At 36.6% G+C, this 21047-nt stretch overlaps 1 protein-coding gene across 4 annotated transcripts; it reads left to right on the top strand.

The window, feature by feature from the left end:
* Window positions 1-7650: 7650 nt before the first annotated feature.
* trappc5 (trafficking protein particle complex subunit 5) lies at window positions 7651-20653 on the top strand. Of its 4 annotated transcripts, none has more exons than XM_061885414.1 (3): window positions 7651-7807; window positions 14922-15194; window positions 20146-20653. In XM_061885414.1, exons 2-3 carry the CDS (start codon window positions 14925-14927, stop codon window positions 20440-20442), a joined length of 567 nt encoding a protein of 188 aa, XP_061741398.1. In that variant the 5' UTR covers window positions 7651-7807; window positions 14922-14924; the 3' UTR covers window positions 20443-20653. The 4 variants fall into 4 exon arrangements, with proteins under 4 accessions (XP_061741398.1, XP_061741399.1, XP_061741400.1 ...); XM_061885415.1 differs by having other exon boundaries at window positions 7653-7802; XM_061885416.1 differs by having other exon boundaries at window positions 7731-7807; window positions 14895-15194.
* The last annotated feature ends 394 nt before the right edge of the window (window positions 20654-21047 follow it).

Here is a 21047-nt window from a genome sequence, read left to right as displayed (position 1 = left end):
CAGTTCTTGGACGAAAATGAACAAAGTTGGGCCCGTTTTTTGATTTTTATTATATATGACAGGTTTTAAAACAAACAAAAAAGAGTTGCTTTTCATTGAAATATTGCCATAAAATTTAATTTTTGCTGTTTTCCTTTCATGGATTTAATTTTTTTTTTTTGAAAAATAAAAATCGAATATACGTTCATCCATCCATGCTACCGCTTACTCCCTTTAGTCGCGGGGGGCGCTGGTGCTTTCACGCCAAATGTCTTCCCCCCTACAAAAACCTTCCCCCCAGAAGAAATTTGGCGTGTTGGGGCGGGAGCTTCCGGAAGGAGAGACGCGGAACTACCAAACATTTGGAGTGAATTTGGCGGCGGCGAGAGTGTCTAAATCTGTTTTGGCGGTTGAGCATAAGCTGTTTTGTGACTGGATCGAGATGGAAGGGGATAGTGACGGGATGTATGATGATAGTATGGAAATGGATAGGACTAGAGTGGATAGGACTAGAGTGGAGAGAGGAAAGAAGGGGAGAGGAGGGAGTGAAGGAAAGTCGAGTACTAAAAGAGTGCATGAAGACGAAGAAGAGGTTGATAAGAGGAAAAGGGTTATGATGGATGAATATAAGATAATTTAGAGTTTGCATGTTCTCCCCGTGAATGCGTGGGTTCTTCCCACTTCCAAAGACATGCACCTGGGGATAAGTTGATTGGCAACACTAAATTGGCCCTAGTGTGTGAATGTGAGTGTGAATGTTGTGTGTCTATCTGTGTTGGCCCTGCGATGAGGTGGCGACTTGTCCAGGGTGTACCCCGCCTTCCGCCCGATTGTAGCTGAGATAGGCGCCAGCGACCCCCGCGACCCCGAAAGGGAATAAGCGGTAGAAAATGGATGGATATACATTTAAATCAAACCAAGATATGAATGACATTAGTTTGATGACACTGGTTAAGGGATTAAAGAAGGACATTGGAGAGGTGGAGATAGCGAAGGTGCTCAGGGACGGACGGCTGTTGATTAAATGCAAAAATGGAGAGCAAAAGAACAAAGCAATGCGATTGCAAAAACTGTGCAACAAAATAATAAAGGAAAAAATCGAAGTGGGAGAACGAAAGGGGGCAAGAGGAGCCGTGACAGGAATCCCAAGAGGAGAAAATTTAGATGATCTGAAAAAAGAAATAAAAGGAGGAACTGTCACTATGATGAAAAGAATGATGGCATTTAGGAACGGTGAAAAGACTGAGAGCGAATCCGTGCTAGTGCAATTTGCAGAGGAGGTCCTACCAGAGAGAATCATGATTGGGTATCTAAGCTTCTATGTTAGAGCTTATGTGCCACCCCCAGTACGTTGTTTCAAGTGCCAACGCTATGGGCACATAGCTAGTGTGTGTCATGCTAAGATGAGATGTGGACGGTGTGGAGGAGAGCATGAATATGGACAATGTGGAGAAAATGAACAGGTCAAGTGTTGTAATTGTGGCGGGAATCACACAGCAGCGTATGGGGGCTGCATCATAAGAAAACAGGCAACAGAAGTACAGCAAATCAGAGTTGAAAGAAATATTACATACGCAGAGGCAGTTAAAATAAGAAATCAAGAAAGTGCAGAACAGGACAGAAGTGAAAATAGTTCAAGAAATAAAAAACAAGAGGCAGCAAATACAGGAATTTCTATGGAAAAACTAGTTGTATTCCTGGCTTATGTAATAAATTGTACAGAACAGGCTAGAAACAAGACTGAGAAAATCAAAATAATTGTCAAAGCAGCAGCAAAGTTTTTAAATTTAAAAGAACTATCCTGGGAACAGGTGCAAGGTGAGCTACAGAGAGTAGACGAGACCGAGTCATGTTACCACAATCCAACGCCATGTTAATTGTTCAGTGGAATGCCAGAAGTTTGATAGCAAACGGACAGGAATTAAAGGGATATATTAATAATATGAAAAATAAACCACATATAATATGTATTCAAGAAACATGGCTGAAGCCAAAATTAAACTTTATAATAAAAGGATATATAACGATACGTAAAGATAGGAATGATGGGCAAGGAGGAGGATGTGCCATATTTATTAAGGAAGATATGCATTATTCAATATTAAAAGTAAAACAAGAACTAGAGATAGTAGGAGTAGAAGTATGGAATAATAAAGAAAGATACAAAGTACTAAACTTCTATAATCCATGCAAGAAATTAGAAATTCACCAACTAGAAACAATAATGGAGCACTGGAGTGGCAATATTATTTGGTGTGGTGACTAATGCACATAGTACAATGTGGGGTGAAAGGGATGACTGGAATGGGGATACATTGGAAGCACTTTTGGAGGAAAAAGAACTGGTGTGTGTGAATGATGGGTCGGGAACAAGGTTAGATGTCGTCACGGGTAAAGAAACAGCAATAGATTTAACACTAGTGTCACAAGGGTTAGCAGGAAAGGTGGAGTGGGAAGTAAATAAATACAGCACTATGGGAAGTGATCACTATCCAATCTTCATTCACATAAACATAAATCATAGGACAGAAAGCACTAGGATAGAAGGAAGATGGAAGTATAATCATGGTGACTGGGAGAAATTTAGGGAAATTACCGACATAACTTTAAAGGAAGTAGATATAAATCAAGATATTGAACAATTAAATACAGATATTACAAAGTGCATAATAGAAGCAGCCGAACAGAGCATACCAAGGAATAGTATAGGGAGAAGAAGGAAGATAGTGCCGTGGTGGACACAAGAGTGCACAGATGCAATACAAGAACGGAATAGAGCATTTAGAATATTGAGAAGAACACATCATTTCCAAGACATGATCCAATATAAAAGGCATCAAGCTAGAGTAAGGTATGTTATTAAAAAAACAAGAAAACACCATTGGAGAACTTTTTGTGAAACACTAAATAGAACTACTCCTTTAAGCCAAGTGTGGGGAATGATCAAGAGAATGTCAGGGGTCAGAAAAGAACATAAAAATCATGTGATGAAAGATGGAACGCGGAGTGTGGTAGGAAATAAAGAAAAAGCAGAACTTTTAGCAAAAACCTTTGTTAAAGTACACAGTAATGATAATTTGAGAAATGTAGAAAAACAAAAGAGAGAAGAAGCAATTAGTTTAAATATTGAGGAAATGAAGGAAGACAACGATAATAGTTTTATCAACACTATGGATATGACATTTTCTTTGGATGAAATGGTTCGAATTTTAAAAAAAGTTAAAAATACGACGCCAGGGAAAGACCTGGTGAGTTATCATATGATCAAAAATTTAGGTAGCATCGGCAAAGAAGTGGTCTTGAAATTATATAATAGGATATATGAAGAAGGAAAATTACCAGATGAGTGGAAAACAGCTGTAATAATTCCTATATGCAAGCAAGGGAAAGATCCGGAAGAGGCAGGAAATTATAGGCCGATACCATTGACCTCAAATTTGGGCAAAGTAATGGAAAAAATGATTAATGAAAGATTAATATATTATTTAGAGTCAAAAGAAATTATAAAAAACTACCAAAGTGGTTTTCGCAAAGCAAGAAGCACAAATGACCCAGCAGTGCAGCTGGAAGAGGAAATTAGAAAGGGACAAATAAATAAAGAAAGTATAATTGCGGTATTTTTTGATATAGAGAAAGCGTATGATATGTTGTGGAAACAGGGGTTGCTGATGAAACTAAATAGGATTGGGATTAGAGGAAGAATGTACAGATGGATGAAAGACTTTTTAACAAGTAGAACATTATTAGTAAAAATAGAGAATGAATATAGCAGAGAATACGAAGTGGAAAATGGGACCGCACAAGGGAGTATAATAAGTCCAGTACTATTTTCCATCATGATAAATGAAGTTTTTAGTGAAGTGGAAGGGTTAGTGGAGGTGGCATTGTTTGCTGATGATGGAGTGATGTGGAAGAGAGGTAGAAATACAAATCATATAGAAAAGAAGATTCAAAAAGCGGTAAATAATGTTCAAGACTGGGGGACGGCTTGGGGTTTAAGATTCTCTGTTGGAAAGACAAAAGTCATAAATTTTACGAAGAGGAAAGTACAAAACAAGCTCCAAATAAAACTCTATGGAGAAAACATAAAAGAGGTACAAGTATTTAAATATTTCGGAATATGGTTTGATAAAAATATGAACTGGTCAACCCACATCAGCAAGATAGTGGAGAAAAGTAAAAAGGTGTTAAATATAATGAGGGCTTTGAGGGGTAAAGATTGGGGGGCTGATAGGTTGACATTGAAAACAATATATATCACTTTAATTCTGTCTGTTATCGACTATGGATGTATTATTTATCGATCTGCTTCAAAAACTCTACTTGAGAAAATAGACCGGATCCAGTCGCAGGCGTTATTATGTTGTGGAGCTACTAAATCTACTCCAGTGGCAGCATTACAAGTAGAAATGAATGAAAAACCTTTGGACATGAGGAGAGATCAACTCCCAGCAGTTTATTGGGCAAACTTAAAAGGATCCAAGCAAGGACATCCAACCCGTCAAGTGCTAATAAATTGCCAAGAAAAAGGGAAGAAAAAAATGAATAGTTTTGGGTGGATAATAGGAGATATATGTAAAAAAACCACAAATTGACAATATTAAAGTGAGCCCTACAGTACCAATTCCTGCAATACCACCGTGGATGTATGAAAACCTAAAGGTAGACATGCAGTTACTGAAGAATAGACATTTAAATAGTTACCAAATAGAACAACGGATTGAGGAAATGTTTTTTGATAATATTATGATATACACAGATGCATCAAAAACTATAAATAGTAAAGTAGGAGCTGCTGCAGTTATCCCACAGAGAAATATAGTGTTGAATAAAAGAATTAGTGATAAACTATCTGTTTTTACGGGGGAATTGGTAGCAATTTATATGGCAGTTAACTGGATAGAGGAAAACAAAGCTAGGAAAGTAGTCGTGTGCTCGGACTCCAGCAGTGCATTGACGAGCATAAAAAACATAACATCAGAAACAAGACTAGATATAGTTCATGAAATAGTTCAGGCAATCTACAGAATAAATAAAGCGGGAAGTGTGGTAACATTTCTCTGGGTACCTGCTCATGTAGGAGTTGAGGGAAATGAGTTAGCTGATAGGTACGCAAAACAAGCAACCACTAAAACAGAAGTAAACATGGAGATTAAGCACAGTAAAGAAGAAGTGAAGATCATAATTAAGATAGAACACAATAAAAATTAGCAGGATAATTGGAATAAGGAAACAAAAGGTAGAGAGTTTTACAAAGTCCAGAGGAAAGTAGGTGTAATGAGAGGAGGGGGTAGAAATAGGAAAGAAGAAGACATTATTACTAGAATGAGATTAGGCCGTACATATCTAAATAGTTCACTAAAATTGATAGGCAAACATACTACAGGGCTGTGTGATTTTTGCCACCAGATAGAAAATGTTGACCATGTCTTAATACAATGTAGGAAATATAATAGAGAAAGAGAAATACTGGAAAATAAGTTAGCAAAAGAAAATATTAGGTTAGAAGTGGGAGATATATTAGGATTGCATTCAGAAAACATAGGATATAAAGCAATATACACATATTTAAAAAACACTGGGTTAAGTAAAAGAATATAGAGTAGGGATCCACCTTTGTCCACACTCCATTACAGTAGGTGGCGGTAATGCACACTAGAAGGTTGCTTGCCAACCGCCATAAAAACAAAAGAAGAAGAAGAAGAAATTTGGCGTGATAGCCCCATTAACGCCTGAAGGACCCCAATGAGGGCGTGACAATACCAAGTTTTATGACTCTTAAGGGTTACAACTGCAAAATTAGCGAAGCAAAATAGCTTGAAATGTTAGCATGCTGGAATGCTAATATTTTTTCCTCATCGTTTTTTTTTCCACCAATGACAAACAGCCAATTATAATGTTTTTAAAACAGGCAGCTGTGTGGGCTGCTTTAAGGTTCTTCCGCCCTCATTGGGGTCCTTCAAGCATTAGAGGCTGTCTCACCAAATTTCTTCTGGGGGGAAGGTTTTTGTAGGGGGGGAGAAATTTGACAGTGCCTATCTCAACTACAATCGGGCGGAAGGCAGTGTACACCCTGGACAAGTCGCCATCTCATCGCAGGGCCGAAATGCAAAAATACGTGATGACAATTTGCACCGGAAGCAGTATTTTAGCTTTTCATTTTCAATGTTTTTAGCATAATGCTAACATCTTTGTTCAGCAGGCGTCCTATTGTCGTTTTAAAAAAGTGTCATTTTAAATACATGTTCTACTTTTGTTTAAGAAATGAAGAAGGAAACAATGGCCCAGAATTTGTTTTGTTGCGTTTGGGGGTTCGAGGTGGAGTGACCGTTTTAGGTCAGTGTATGTTTTGGCCTCTTTTTTTTTTTTTTTTTATAAATGGATGTTGAAAAACAAAAAATAATTGGTTTATTTGAAATTTGTTTTAGAATACAAAAAATAAATTAAAACACACAAAGAAACATGATGGGACTTCTTTCATTTCAAGGCTGTAGAGCACATCGTACCGTTTAAAAAAAGAAAATATAAATCCCACAATTATTGTGACCAACAATATCACGGTTATTATCATCGCGTTATTATATGTGCTAAAAAAAAAAAAGGACTTATACACAATGGCATTTTTTTTTTATTGTAATGAAAAATAAATACCTTTTAATTTAATTCTTAATTTTAGCTTCTATTTTTTCGACAAAGAATATTTGTGAAATATTTCTTCAAACTTATTATGATTAGAATTAAAAAAAAATATTCTGGCAAATCTAGAAAATCTGTAGAATCAAATTTAAATCTCATTTCAAAGTCTTTTGAATTTCTTTTAAAATTTTTGTTCTGGAAAATCTAGAAGAAATAATGATTTGTCTTTGTTAGAAATATAGCTTGGTCCAATTAGTTATATATTCTAACAAAGTGCAGATTGGATTTTAACGTATTCAAAACATGTCATCAAAATTCTAAAATTAATCTTAATCAGGAAAAATTACTAATGATGTTCCATAAATATATTTTTTTTAATTTTTTCAAAAAGATTCGAATTAGCTAGTTTTTCCCTTAATTTTTATCGGTTGAATTTTGAATTTTAAAGAGTCGAAATTGAAGATAAACTATGTTTCATACTTAAATTTTCATTTTTTTTTTCGTGTTTTTTCTTCGTTCAATTAAGTATTTTTTTCATCATTTATTCTCTACAAAAAAACTTCCGCAAAAGGAAAACAATGTACAACGGAATGACAGACAGAAATACCCATTTTATATATATATATATATATATATATATATATATATATATATATATATATATATATATATATATATATATATATATATATGTATTTATTAAAGGTAAATTGAGCAAATTTCTGGCAATTTATTTAAGTGTGTATCAAACTGGTAGCCCTTCGCATTAATCAGTACCCAAGAAGTAGCTCTTGGTTTCAGAAAGGTTGGTGACCCCTGCTATAAAAGAAAACAACACATCAATTTCAATGATTCCCTTTTTTTAAACTGTCTTCTCGCGGCCTTTAGTGGTTGTCCAGAGGTAAGACGCTTCGTTTGAAACCAGCAGTACTGTTGGGCATTCGTGTCCATATACTTTACTGGTGAAGCCTGTTGAGCGATAAATATTGGAGAACGTTATGTTTATTTAATGTAATAATAACACGACCTAGGGTTCAGACATATGTGTTTTAGTTTTTAGTCAGATACTGGATTTGATATTCCTTTTGAAGGTGCTGTGTCATGACAAAACAGTAGATGGCGGTATTGAGTTGTCAACACACAGCAAAACGACACGAAGAAGTCGACCGACAGCTCCTCCAGCTACTGTACGGTTAGTTCATCTTAAAAACACATTTCTTACGTCTATATAGTTCATTTATTGTCTTATAAAGACCATAAATGTGGTTTTAAAACAACTGTAATCACACTCCAGAAGTAGCTATTGTGCCATTTCCTGTTTAAGAAGCGGCAGGTAGCTACATAGCTAGCAGCTAGCTGCTGGCATTTAATGTTCCAGCAAAAAAAAAAACCGAACTTCGTTTAAACTGTGGATCAGGACAATTATGCATGTCATGAGAATCATGGTGTTATATATTCTCTGTTTGATGGTAATCTGCAAACATAGCAACTGAGGTCTTTCTTGTGTGGGGACATATGTAATATGATTTATTGTATGTATGTTTACATTATAACAGTAAGTGTTGACCTCACATACAGCAACGGTGTCACTGTCCTTATTTATCACTGTAATAATCCTGATAGCTCCTCCTATTACTCAACAAAGTAATAGCTATGTATTAAAACGACTAATATGTCTAAGAAATTGTGTAAATTTTAATTTATATATTTACATTAAAGGCCTACTGAAATGAGATTTTCTTATTTAAACGGGGATAGCAGGTCCGTTCTATGTGTCATACTTGACCATTTCGCAATATTGCCATATTTTTGCTGAAAGGATTTAGTAGAGAACATCTACGGTAAAGTTCGTAACTTTTGGTCGCTAATAAAAAAGCCTTGCCTGTACGGGAAGTAGCAGACGATGGGTGCGTGACGTCACGGGTTGTAGGGCTCCTCACATTGTTTATAATCATAGCCTCCAGCAGCAAGAACTATTCGGACCGAGAAAGCGACGATTTCCCCATTAATTTGAGCGAAGATGAAAGATTTTGTGGATGAGGAAATTTAGAGTGAAGCACAAAAAAAAAAGAAAGAAAAGGCGACGGCTCCAGGCGGCGACAGTGGGAGCATTTCAGATGTAATTAGACACATTTACTAAGATAATTCTGAAAAATCCCTTATCTGCTTTTTGTGTTAATAGTGTTTTAGTGAGATTATAAAGTCATACCTGAAAGTCGGATGGCTGCGGTGAACGCCAGTGTCTCTGAGAGAAGCCTTTGTGCCAAGATCACAGCTGCCTCTTTGAGCTGCAGGAGGAGGTCGCAATTCCCCTCAAGTCTCTAGAAAGAGCCGACTTAATATCACAATTTTCCAATCCAAAAACTTGCTGGTTGACATAGGGAAACATGTTCGCTTGACCGCTCTGTGTTAAAGCTTCACAACAAACAAAGAAACACTGGCTATGTTTCGGTGTCAAAGGCAGCTGCAATCCACCGCTTTCCACCAACAGCATCCTTATTTGACTTCTCCATTATTAATTGAACAAATTGCAAAAGATTCAGCAACACAGATGTCCAAAATACTGTGTAAGTATGTGATGTAAAGAGACGACTTTTAGCCGTAAGTGGTGCTGGGCTGAAATGTCCTCTCCAACCAATAACGTCACAAACACGCGTCAACATAAGCGTCATCATTCCGCGACGTTTTCAACAGGATACTTCGCGGGAAATTTAAAATTGCAATTTAGTAAACTAAAAAGGCCGTATTGGCATGTGTTGCAATGTTAATATTTCATCATTGATATATAAACTATCAGACTGCGTGGTCGGTAGTAGTGGGTTTCAGTAGGCCTTTAAACCAGTTTTATCAGACAGAGAAAAATAAACAGGAGTGATGCCTCACACATTTAATAAACAATCTTTGTGTCTCACTGACAACTCAGCTTGCGTTCAATTCGACGAGATGACAAAACATCCATCCATTTTCTACCGCTTATTCCCTTTTGGTGTCGCGGTGGGCGCTGGCGCCTATCTCAGCTACAATCGGGCGGAAGGCGGGTTACACCATGGACAAGTCGCCACCTTATCGCAGTGCCAACACAGATAGACAGACAACATTCACACTCACATTCAAACACTAGGGGCCAATTTCGTGTTGCCAATCAACCTATCCCCAGAACATTTGAGCTAGTATTGATATTATTGGAACACTGACACAGTTAGCACTAAACAAACTAAATACTTTATAAACAAGTTGTGGCAACATTCCTGGAGAGCTATGTATTAACACGACTAATATGTCTAGGAAAGTGTGTAAAATTGTATTAACATATTAACATTAAACCAGTATTATCAGACAGGTATTGTAAAGACGATTCTAGTGAATTGAACGCAGGCTGAGTTGTCAGTGAGACACAAAGAGTGTGTATTAGAAGTGTGAGGTATCACTCCTGTTTTTTTTTGTTGGCCAAACTGTTGCACTGAAGTACATGATTGTGGATAAACAAAGCTTGTTTATTTGACTTTATCTTCATTAGTCAGATTGCTTTGTGTTTTACATTGATATAAAAATTAAACACCATGTTTTTTTTTCATGTCACAAAGTTATTACTTTTGTTAATCTTTTAATGATGTATAGTTAAATTCCTGTACGACAAATTCCTGCTCAAACGCGCAACGGCTCTGTCTCAAAACAGCATGTACTTGTACATACATTTATATATTTATACACGAAAAAATACACAATTTAAAAAAATACTTCTCTCCATCAAACTGTAAAAATACAGAAATAAAAGCATCATGTAATGGAAAAAAAAGCTGACTGTTAATACTATTAATGAACAAAAACAGACATTTGGATAAGGTTTACCTATAGCCTTTTTATTAGACATTACAAATGGCATTTTTAAGATGTCAATAAATTTCTCAATCAATCTTAATTCTCACGTGATGGCATCCTCTACCGAGGATGTCGCTGTGGTTTTTGCAGCCCTTTGAGACACTAGTGATTTAGGGCTATATAAATAATCATTGATTGATTTATTGATTAATCATGGTCACACCCCACCCTAATACTGTTTTACCTAACAATTAATAATCGTGATTTTAACATTGCTCAAAATAATCACAATTATTATTTTGGCCATAACCGGGCAGCCATATATATATATATATATATATATATATATATATATATATATATATATATATGTATATTAGGGGTGGGCAAATTAATGCGTTAATTACAAGTTAACTCATCAATCTATTAACGCCGACAATTATTGTATCGCGTATTTGCGTATGTTGTTTACATGCTTTTATTTTGTTAACGCCTTTTCTTATAAAGATGGCGGCGCCCGGACGGGCTTCGGCGTGGAGGGGCTGTTGGTAAAGATGGAACATTTGGCAAAAATACCGGACAATTCTGCAAATTTCATGGCTGGCTTAAAGCGTGGTCACTCCGGGATCACTTACGACCGCCAGACAATTCTGAATGTGGATGATCGGGCCGTTTTGGACTGAATGACGCGTGCTTACTAGATCGGCTAGCAAGCATGGGAATACTTTGCCGGCTACATCCAGCGGCCTGTGAAGCAGCGGAGTATATGTGTTGTCTGTCTATTTATGAATAATGCAGACTTGGAGTTCTGGCTGAGTTCTTAACATTTACTTTCAGAGCGTGCATATCACAACATACAAGATGCCGTCATGGCGACACAACCTATACCGGGCTACCGCGCATGCTCGTCACTCCTGTTGCATGCTGGGTAGGGTAGTTCTTTTTTTTCCCTGGCTCATAACATCACAATATAGTACCATGTATATGATGCGTTCAGTTTATCAAAGCACCAAGCAAACAATCGGAAAATTCCCATCATATCAATTCCTAGACATGGTCATAATTATTTTAAGTGCACTACGCATGATAAGAACAACAATATTAATATTGCTACTACGGATAATTTAGTCAAAAATTCCCTAAAACAGTCCGCTACCTGTAATATAGGTTTTTTAAACATAAGATCCCTGATAAAAAAAAATGTTCCTGCTGTTACCTCAGAAATTGCCTGTTTGGATGTTATGATTGTGACTCAGAGATTTGTATGTAGATTATATTTATTTTCCATAACAAACAGGATAACTTAAATACCCTGGCAGTGGAAATAAGCTTAAATGTTTGTATTTACATTTTATGAGTTGATTTTCATAAAATATGCTATTTAACTCCTACTGTTTAACAAGGACTGATTTGAATTGTGTTTGCACAACAAATGTTTTGGCGCTTTTGTTCATGTGGGAGAATATTCCAATAAAGTTGCACTACACACTACTTTTGAATTCATTATTGGGCTTTGCGTATACAATGCAGTTAATCGCGATTAATCAGAGAAAAAGTGTGATCAACTTCGATTACAATTTTTAATCGTTGCCCAGCCCTAATATATATATATATATATATATATATATATATATATATATATATATATATATATATATATATATATATATATATATATATAAATATTTATATATATTCATGTGATCATTTTATTTTCTGCCATGTTACTTTCTTATTAATTCTTGTGTTGCTTTCGTATGCACAAGTCCATTTTGTACTTGAGGTAGACACATACATGAGGAATGTGTTGTTTGAGTTTTTTAGATAAAACTTAAAAGGTTTCAGTGTAATATTTTGAGCACATCTAAAAATACCACGTTACGTTATGTTATTTAAAGTTATTTTCACCTAAAAAAACATACATTTTTTAAGGTGTGGCGAGCATATTTATGGCGGCGTGCCTTTTATATTAGTTTGTAGTACTACATACAGATTATACAGAATCTGGTCAACTTCTTTTGTTGTCACGTTATCGAACTGCGCAGGCAAGTGACATTGGGGCCTGGTACAGGTTTACACCGGAGTCCGACAAAACTCACATTTTACTGGCAGTGTAAACAGTTAGCTGGGAAAAAATGTTGATTTTGGGCCAATTTGGCCTGCAGTGTAAAACATAGTCTTTGATCAAGTTAAAATACACAGTAAGTGTGAAACACATGTTTTCTGTTTCTTTAACAAGCTTTCCAACCTTTTTAAAATGAGGAAAATATCCAAAAAGTTGTGACGTTTTTAACAAAAAGGCCACATCTAAGAATCATGAACCCCATTGACTTTGTATTAAAGCTGACCATAAATTAGTGCGTTTTCAAACTGGTTTGAAAAAGTCCATGACGTTGTTATTATTTATCAGAGAGAAAGCATACTTATATCGATGATATGTCAAAACATTTGAGGTAGTATTGATGTTATTGGAGCACTGACAAAGTTAGCAGTAAACAAAGTAAATAATTTAGAAACAACTTGTGGCAGAGTTCCTGACACATCACCTGCTGCACGCTAACTCTCAGTCACAGCTGCTGATGGAAGGACGCTATGTTGCACTTTCAATGTGAAACTTCAACAAATGACGGTTTACAATAAATTTAGAAAAGGTTAACGGTGTTACTACCCGTCTGGAATTTTTCCCACGGTTTAATATTATACCATTAAATCCCTAGTGGTGGCTTCACGGTGGCAGAGGGGTTAGTGCATCTGCCTCACAATACGAAGTTCCTGCAGTCCTGGGTTCAAATCCAGGCTCGGGATCTTTCTGTGTGGAGTTTGCATGTTCTCCCCGTGAATGCGTGGGTTCCCTCCGGGTACTCCGGCTTCCTCCCACTTCCAAAGACATGCACCTGGGGATAGGTTGATTGGCAACACTAAATTGGCCCTAGTGTGTGAATGTGGTCTGTCTATCTGTGTTGGCTCTGCGATGAGGTGGCGACTTGTCCAGGGTGTACACCGCCTTCCGCCCGATTGTAGCTGAGATAGGCGCCAGCGCCCCCCGCTACTCCAAAAGGGAATAAGCGGTAGAAAATGGATGGATGGATGGATCCCTAGTGGTGAGTATTGGTGCATAGTGGCGATGAAAACAACGGCAACACAGTTGAATTCTGAAAACATTGGTCCGGTCGCTACTTAGATTGCACAATCTAAGTGACCACTTCCGATATCCAGCCTGCAGCGAATACACACATACTGTATCTATTTTGTTAGAGATCCATCTAGAGCTGGGCGATATGTCCTTTTGTTAATATCGCAATATTTTCAGGCCATATCGCGATACACGATATATATCTCCATATTTTGCCTTAGCCTTGAATGAACACTTGATGCATATAATCACAGCAGTATGATGATTCTATGTGTCTACATTAAAACATTCTTGTTCATACTGCATTAATATATGCTAATTTTAAACTTTCATGCAGAGAGGTAAATCACAACTAAGTCAATTTAGCAATAATGTATTAATTAAACAGTTATTAAGCAGTGGCACAAACATTCATTTCATTTAAAAACAGAAAGTGCAAGAATGTCTGAGACATTTTAAAACAAGCTATTAGTGCAGTTTTGCGCATGATGTCACTACAATAGTTTAAAACTAATAAAGTGCACTTTTGTGCATGATGTCACACAAGATATTTCAATAACTGTCAAATAAAAATAAGCTGCATAATAGGAAATCCAATATTGCTCGTCCTTCGCTATGTGGTAGGCTACTGTGGACATTATCTCCTTTTGTAGTTGAGTATTTTTTTTCATACGGTGTTGATGTGGAAATGGTTGCCTCGGCATTTTGTTGGTGTGGAACGGAATGGAGATGTTGACATGCGGAGTATCCACTCTTCATTCTCTTGCAGGTGACTTTTCAAAAGATGCTACATATTAGCAGTAATCTTACTTTTTGTAGCAGCACTTTTGCCCCACACTTGAAAAATTACGGTGGTCTGTTCGACATATTCCCACTTGAAGCCAAACCACCATCAGACGATGAACCCCGTGCTGTTTTTCTTGGGAATTCATCTCTTCTTCATTTGTTACCAGATTCGCACCTTCTTTCCCTCGTATTACCGCTCACACCACAGCTAACGTTACCCATGCTGCTACCTCTCTGCTCCGCGAGGGCGTTTACGTATGTGACGTATGTAAGAAGGTACGCTTGCTGTCTGTGAGAAGGAGAGACAGGAAAGAGTGAGAAGAGCCTGTAGTGTAATCCACGATATAGTCATTTTCTATATCGCACAGAGACAAACCCGCGATATATCAAGTATATCGATATATCGCCCGGCCCCTAGATCCATCCCATTTTTAACACTCGTGCCAGTGAAAGTTCATGTGTAACAATTGCAAAAATATTGCAGAAACACGTTGGCGATACATTAATCTGCAAATGAATGTGGTTTGTTATCTTGTTGCAGTTTTCCTCACTTCTCCATCTCACTCAGATAATGGACACACGGTTCACCCGAGGGAAATCCACCATCTTGGAGCGCCCCTTGACCAGACCCAAGACGGAAGTCAGCGTGAGCACGTTTGCGTTGCTCTTCTCCGAGATGGTGCAGTACTGCCAGAGCCGAGTGTACTCGGTCACTGAGCTGCAGACGCGCCTGGCCGACATGGGCCAGAGCGTGGGGGCCGGCATGCTGGACGTGCTGGTGATGAGGGAGAAGAACGGCAAACGGGAGACCAAAGTGCTCAACATGCTGCTCTTTATCAAGGTCTGTGCATTGGATGCTTCTAAATGTGTTTGTGCTCATACCGGTACTAATGAATCATTAATGGTACTATACCGGTTTCCTTTTTTTTTCCTTTTGGATGGATATTGATATTTTGTGATATTTTTGTGACCTATCAAAAATCAGGACCCTGAGAGAAAGTACATTACTTGTAAACATTTTTATTTCAAATATAACTTCCTCTGATTATATTCCCCTCAGCTATCAAGGCAGAAAGGAAATGTCAACGACACACATGGAAAACACTCAAAAAATGTAAACAAAATTGTAAACTTTTAATGTATTTTAAATTTTTATGTTATATTTTATACATAATATATATATGTATGTATATGTGTGTGTGTGTATATATATATATATAATGTTTATCTTTATTTTTTATTTCATTTTTTATATTTTTATCATTATAATTATACTGTTTATGTTTTATTATAAAAATTTGATATAATTATATATATTTTTTTACAAATCTGAACTATAATCTTCCTCTGATTATAGTCCCCTCAGCTATTAAGGCAGAAAAGAAAGGTCAACACATGCATGGAAAACACTCCAAAAATATAAACAAAATTGTAAAATCACATTGAACACTTAACAATAAGCTCCTAAAATGAAGGTGCAAAAATAGAAATGTGTAGGAAATTCTTCATAAAGTGTAGGAAAACAGCGCAATGTATTATATTTAGGGCTGAGCGACATGGTCAGAAACTGTATCATGGTAGAAGTGTTTTGTATCGTTCAACATCGATCATTTTTTTATGAACTATAAAATATAAAGAACAGGAGAAACAATATTAAATGTAAACATTTCATGTATTTTAATTTTTATGTTATATATATATATATATATATATATATATATATATATATATATATATATATATATATATATATATATATATATATAAAAAACACCTGCGATGAGGTGGCGACTTGTCCAGGGTGTACGCCGCCTTCCGCCCGATTGTAGCTGAGATAGGCACCACCGCCTCCCGCGACCCCAAAGGGAATAAGTGCTAGAAAATGGAAGGATAGATGGATATATAAAACATGTTTATCTTAATTTTTATTTCATTGTTTATATTATTAATATTATAAATATATTGTATATATTTTCTTATTACATTTGTATATATTTATATATACCGGTATATATTTTTCTACAAATCTGAAATATAACCTTCCTCTGATTATATTCCCCTCAGCTATCAAGGCAGAAAGGAAATGTGAACACATGCATGGAAAACACTCTAAAAATGTAAACAAAATTGTACAATCCTATTGAACACTTAACAATAAGCTCCTAAAATGAGGGTGCAATATAGGGAATATGTAAAAAATGGTTCATAAAGTGTAGGAAAATAGTGCAAAATGTAAACATAGAGAAACCTGAGAAGAACTACTTCCTGCAGGTCCCGTGTCTGGAAGTTACAGCTGTGCTCTAAAGGGTGAGCGCGGCTAAGGTGGTTTGGTATTAGTGGTCTTGCATCATTTACAGACCAAAGTGCTCTGACTCTTTCTGTTTTAAAAACTCTAAAAAACGGCCACACTGTCCAGGTGACTTCTCCTTTATTATCCACAAATGTCTTCATTTTCCCTTTCTCTTCTCGCTCTATGCAAATACTCCACAGAGAAACGAAAAGATGGCGCAACCAAACCTGAAAGTCGATACTGTTACCTGATCGGCTGCTAGCGTGTCTCGTGATCTCCTCCTGTGTTGCTCGGTTACCAGAGAGCGAGTGCCTTTGTTCATGCAACCATATAAACGCCTTCCGTTTCTTTCCAACGGAAGAAGAAAAAAAAATATTTTGTATTGTAACCACAACGTGTAAATGCCGATATGTTTTGTTAGCACCAAATCTATTTGTGGCGGCCCACATTTTATAGGAAGTAAAGTACAGTATTTTCCGGATTATGTGGTGCACTGCCGATGAGTGGTCTATTTTCGATCTTTTTCCATTTATTAAAGAAGTCATATTATTAATTATTTTTTTGTAAATGTAAAAGACTTCCTTGTGGTCTACATAACATGTGATGGTGGTTCTTTGGTTAAAATGTTGCATAGGTGATGTTTTTCAGACCATCTTCAAGTAACTTTCTGACAGTCGCTTCAGCATGCACCATTTTGTGGGCGGTCTTATTTACATGGCTCACCTTCGACAGCGTCTTCTACCAGTCATCTTTGTTGTAGCGGTGTAGCGTGCAATGACGGGAGTGTAAGAAGTGTGAAAAGATGGAGCTAACTGTTTTAATTTGTTTATAATTAATGAGGGTATAATGGAGCAGCATCTCCTCATCTGGAAACAACAACAATGTGTCCCGTGAAAAAAACATCCGACCGGAACTAACTAAAGTTCCTCGGGTGAATAATGTAAACTCACTACACCTGTAGTTTTTAGTGCTTTCATGGCGAGTTATCTGAGAGATATAAGTTAGAATTTTACACTACTTTATATTACAAATGTCAACAGCAAAGGATGAATGTCCAATAACAAGAAGATAGAGAAAAAGAAGATGCTTGTCGACTACAAAGGCGGACAAACGCCATTTTTCAGGATTTATGCAGATCCCAAATACAGAACAGCAGGTACCAGAAAGTAAGAAAAGTTGCTTTTGCATAATATTGCGAAACAAAACGCCAGATAATATGTCTTACCTTATACACACACACCATAATACAACTCCTATAATACAAGTGGTGCGGCTTCATCACTTACCAAAGTCACACTAAAACATTTTGATAGATTTTTGAGTGCCGTGTGTAATGTTCTAAATTTTCAATGGAACATATAAAATGTTGGTGTTGTTGACTTGAGTCATATTTTAGTCTACACGTATCTATTGTGTTTGACTGCCATCTACTGGTCACACTTATCATTACACCATGTACCAAATGTACACAAGGCCAGCTCAGTGTGGCTAGAGCAGGGGTCACCAACGCGGTGCCTGCGGTCACCAGGTAGCCCGGAAGGATTAGAGGAGTTGCCCGCTGACCTGTTCTAAAAATAGCTCAAATAGCAGCACTTACCAGTGAGCTGCCTCTATTTTTTAAATTGTATTTATTTACTAGCAAGCTGGTCTCTTTTTGCTCGACGGTGTTGTAAGCACAATACCAATGGGAGCAATTTGTAAAATGCGCAACCGCATTTTGCAAGTTTGTATAATGCGCAATCTTTCTGCAAATTGCTTCCAGCTATATGTTTGAATAATGTTTGGTGCACATTTTGTAAATCAATGGGCGCAATTTGCAAAATGCGTAAACGCATTTTGCAAATTTGTACAATGCACAATCTTTTTGGCAATTTCGGAAATTGTTTCCAGCTATATATTGATTGTGTTGGAAGTTCTGGTTACTAACCCTAACCCTCGATGCCATCTACGCAGTGTTGGGAGACTGTTTTGCTGTTCTTCTGTTCGATGTAGCTTTCTGTGCAGAATTCCGCAAATTCTTCTTCAGCCGTCCTCAAACCATCCATTTTCAAACAAAATCTCGTCTTAAATCTCGTCTTGCGATACGCAAATTGCTTGCGCACAATGGAAATGACGTATAATTTGAAAAGTGCGAGAGATTGGTGAAATTCTTACATTTTTAATTCTAAGAGAGACAAAACTCAAATAGAATTTGAAAATCCAAGAAAATATTTTTAAAGACTTGGTCTTCAGTTGCTTAAAAACTTTCATTTATTTTTTTACTTTGCTTCTTATTTTTTTAAGAAAGACAATTTTAGAGAAAAAAATACAACCTTAAAAATTATTTTAGGTTTTTTAAACACACACACACATATATATATATATATATATATATATATATATATATATATATATATATATATATATATATATATATATATATATATATATATATATAAATTACACCTTTTTACCTTTTAAATTCCTTCTTTTTCTTTCCTGACAATTTAAATCAATGTTCAAGTAATTTTTTTTTTTTTATTATTGTAAAGAATAATAAATATATTTTAATTTAATTCTTCATTTTAGCTTCTGTTTTTTCGACGAAGAATATTTGTGAAGTATTTCTTCAAGATTATTATGATTACAATTCAAAAACATTATTCTGGCAAATCTAGAAAATCTGTAAAATCAAATTTAAATCTTATTTCAAAGTCTTTTGAATTTCTTTTAAAATTTATGTTCTGGAAAATCTAGAAGAAATAATGACTTGTTTTTGTTAGAAATATAGCTTGGTCCAATTTGTTATATATTCTGACAAAGTGCAGATTGGATTTTTACCTTTTTAAAACATGTCATCAAAAATATATATTTTTTGTGAGAAATCATTAAGATGATCAGTGTTTCCACAAAGGTAAATATCATGAATTGTTAATAATAACAGAGTTTAGGGTAAATTGAGCAAATTGGCTATTTCTGGCAATTTATTTAAGTGTGAATCAAACTGGTAGCCCTTCGCATTAATAAGTACCCAAGTTGTAGCTCTTGGTTTCAAAAATGTTGGTGACCCCTGGGCTAGAGTGTCCGCCCTGACACTGGTAGGTCGTGAGTTCAACCCCTGGCCGAGTCATACCAAAGACTATAAAAATGGGACCCATTCCCTCCCTGCTTCGCACTCAGCATTAAGGGTTGGAATTGGGGGTTAAATCACCAAAAATGATTCCCGAGCGTGGCCACCGCTGCTGCTCACTGCTCCCCTCACCTCCTAGGGGGTGAACATGGGGATGGGACAAATTCAGAGGACAATTTCACCATACCTAGTGTGTGTGTGACTATCGTTGGAACTTTAACTTAAATAAAATTGCTTTGAGGCGGGTAAGCTCAATCAAAATCATTCCGTACGGGTTATAAGGCGCACTGTCAAGTTTTGAGGAAAAAAAAGGATGTTAAGTGCGCCTTGTAGGCCCGTAAAATACGGTAGTGTTTGGTGGCTGTAAAATGTATTAAAGTTTGTCATTTTTAGGTGAACGTATGGAAGTCTTTGTTTGGGAAAGAGGCGGACAAGCTGGAGCAGGCCAACGACGACGACAAGACGTACTATATCATAGAGAAGGAGCCGCTCATCAACGCCTACATCTCCGTGCCCAAGGAGAACAGCAGCTTGAACTGCGCCGCCTTTACCGCGGGCATCGTGGAGGCCATCCTCACGCACAGCGGCTTCCCCGCCAAGGTGACCGCCCACTGGCACAAAGGCACCACACTCATGATCAAGTTTAACGAGTCGGTCATAGCCCGGGACAAGGCTTTGGACGGCAGATAAACCCGAGGGGACTTCTTCCCTTTTTGCAGGTCACGCACCAAAAACAGGTCGGACTTTATTGGAGTAAGACTGTGATATTCTGGATGAATGAAAACATATCTTTCATTCTGTTTTCCACTCTTGTCTAGATTGTGCGTTGATGTCACGCCTGAATTTTGCACAGGGAAAAAAAACATCATTCCTATTACAGATGGTTTTTGTTTCAAAATGATATTCCTGTTTTAGCTTTATTCATCCATCACTCTATTCCATTCATCTGGTAGAAGTGGTAATTATTGATTTAGTCATCATTATCTACACCAGGGGTGTCCAAACTTTTCCACTGAGGGCCACACACTGAGACAGCAAAGCATGCAGAGGCCATTTTCATATTTTTTATTTTTCAAAGCCAATACTATATATATATATATATATATATATATATATATATATATATATATATATATATATATATATATATATATATATATATATATATATATATATATACACACACACACACACACACACACACACATGTATATGTATATGTATTTTTTTTACCCTTTAGGGCTCGTTTCAAGTTTGGTCCCATGGACCGGGAAGGGTCTCAGTCACTGATTTTT

Source organism: Nerophis ophidion, linkage group LG23, assembly GCF_033978795.1.
Source record: "Nerophis ophidion isolate RoL-2023_Sa linkage group LG23, RoL_Noph_v1.0, whole genome shotgun sequence".
Taxonomy (NCBI): domain Eukaryota; kingdom Metazoa; phylum Chordata; class Actinopteri; order Syngnathiformes; family Syngnathidae; genus Nerophis; species Nerophis ophidion.
The sequence above is the reverse complement of the archived record's forward strand: the minus strand, read 5'-3'. Positions and strand labels throughout refer to the sequence as shown.

What these genes read in the sequence shown, in the direction of transcription:
- trappc5 (XM_061885414.1), top strand. Translation starts at nt 14,925, where the DNA reads ATGGACACACGGTTCACCCGAGGGAAATCCACCATCTTGGAGCGCCCC. An exon ending in ACATGCTGCTCTTTATCAAG is followed by an intron (nt 15,195 to 20,145) that starts GTCTGTGCATTG and finishes TGTCATTTTTAG; the next exon opens with GTGAACGTATGGAAGTCTTT.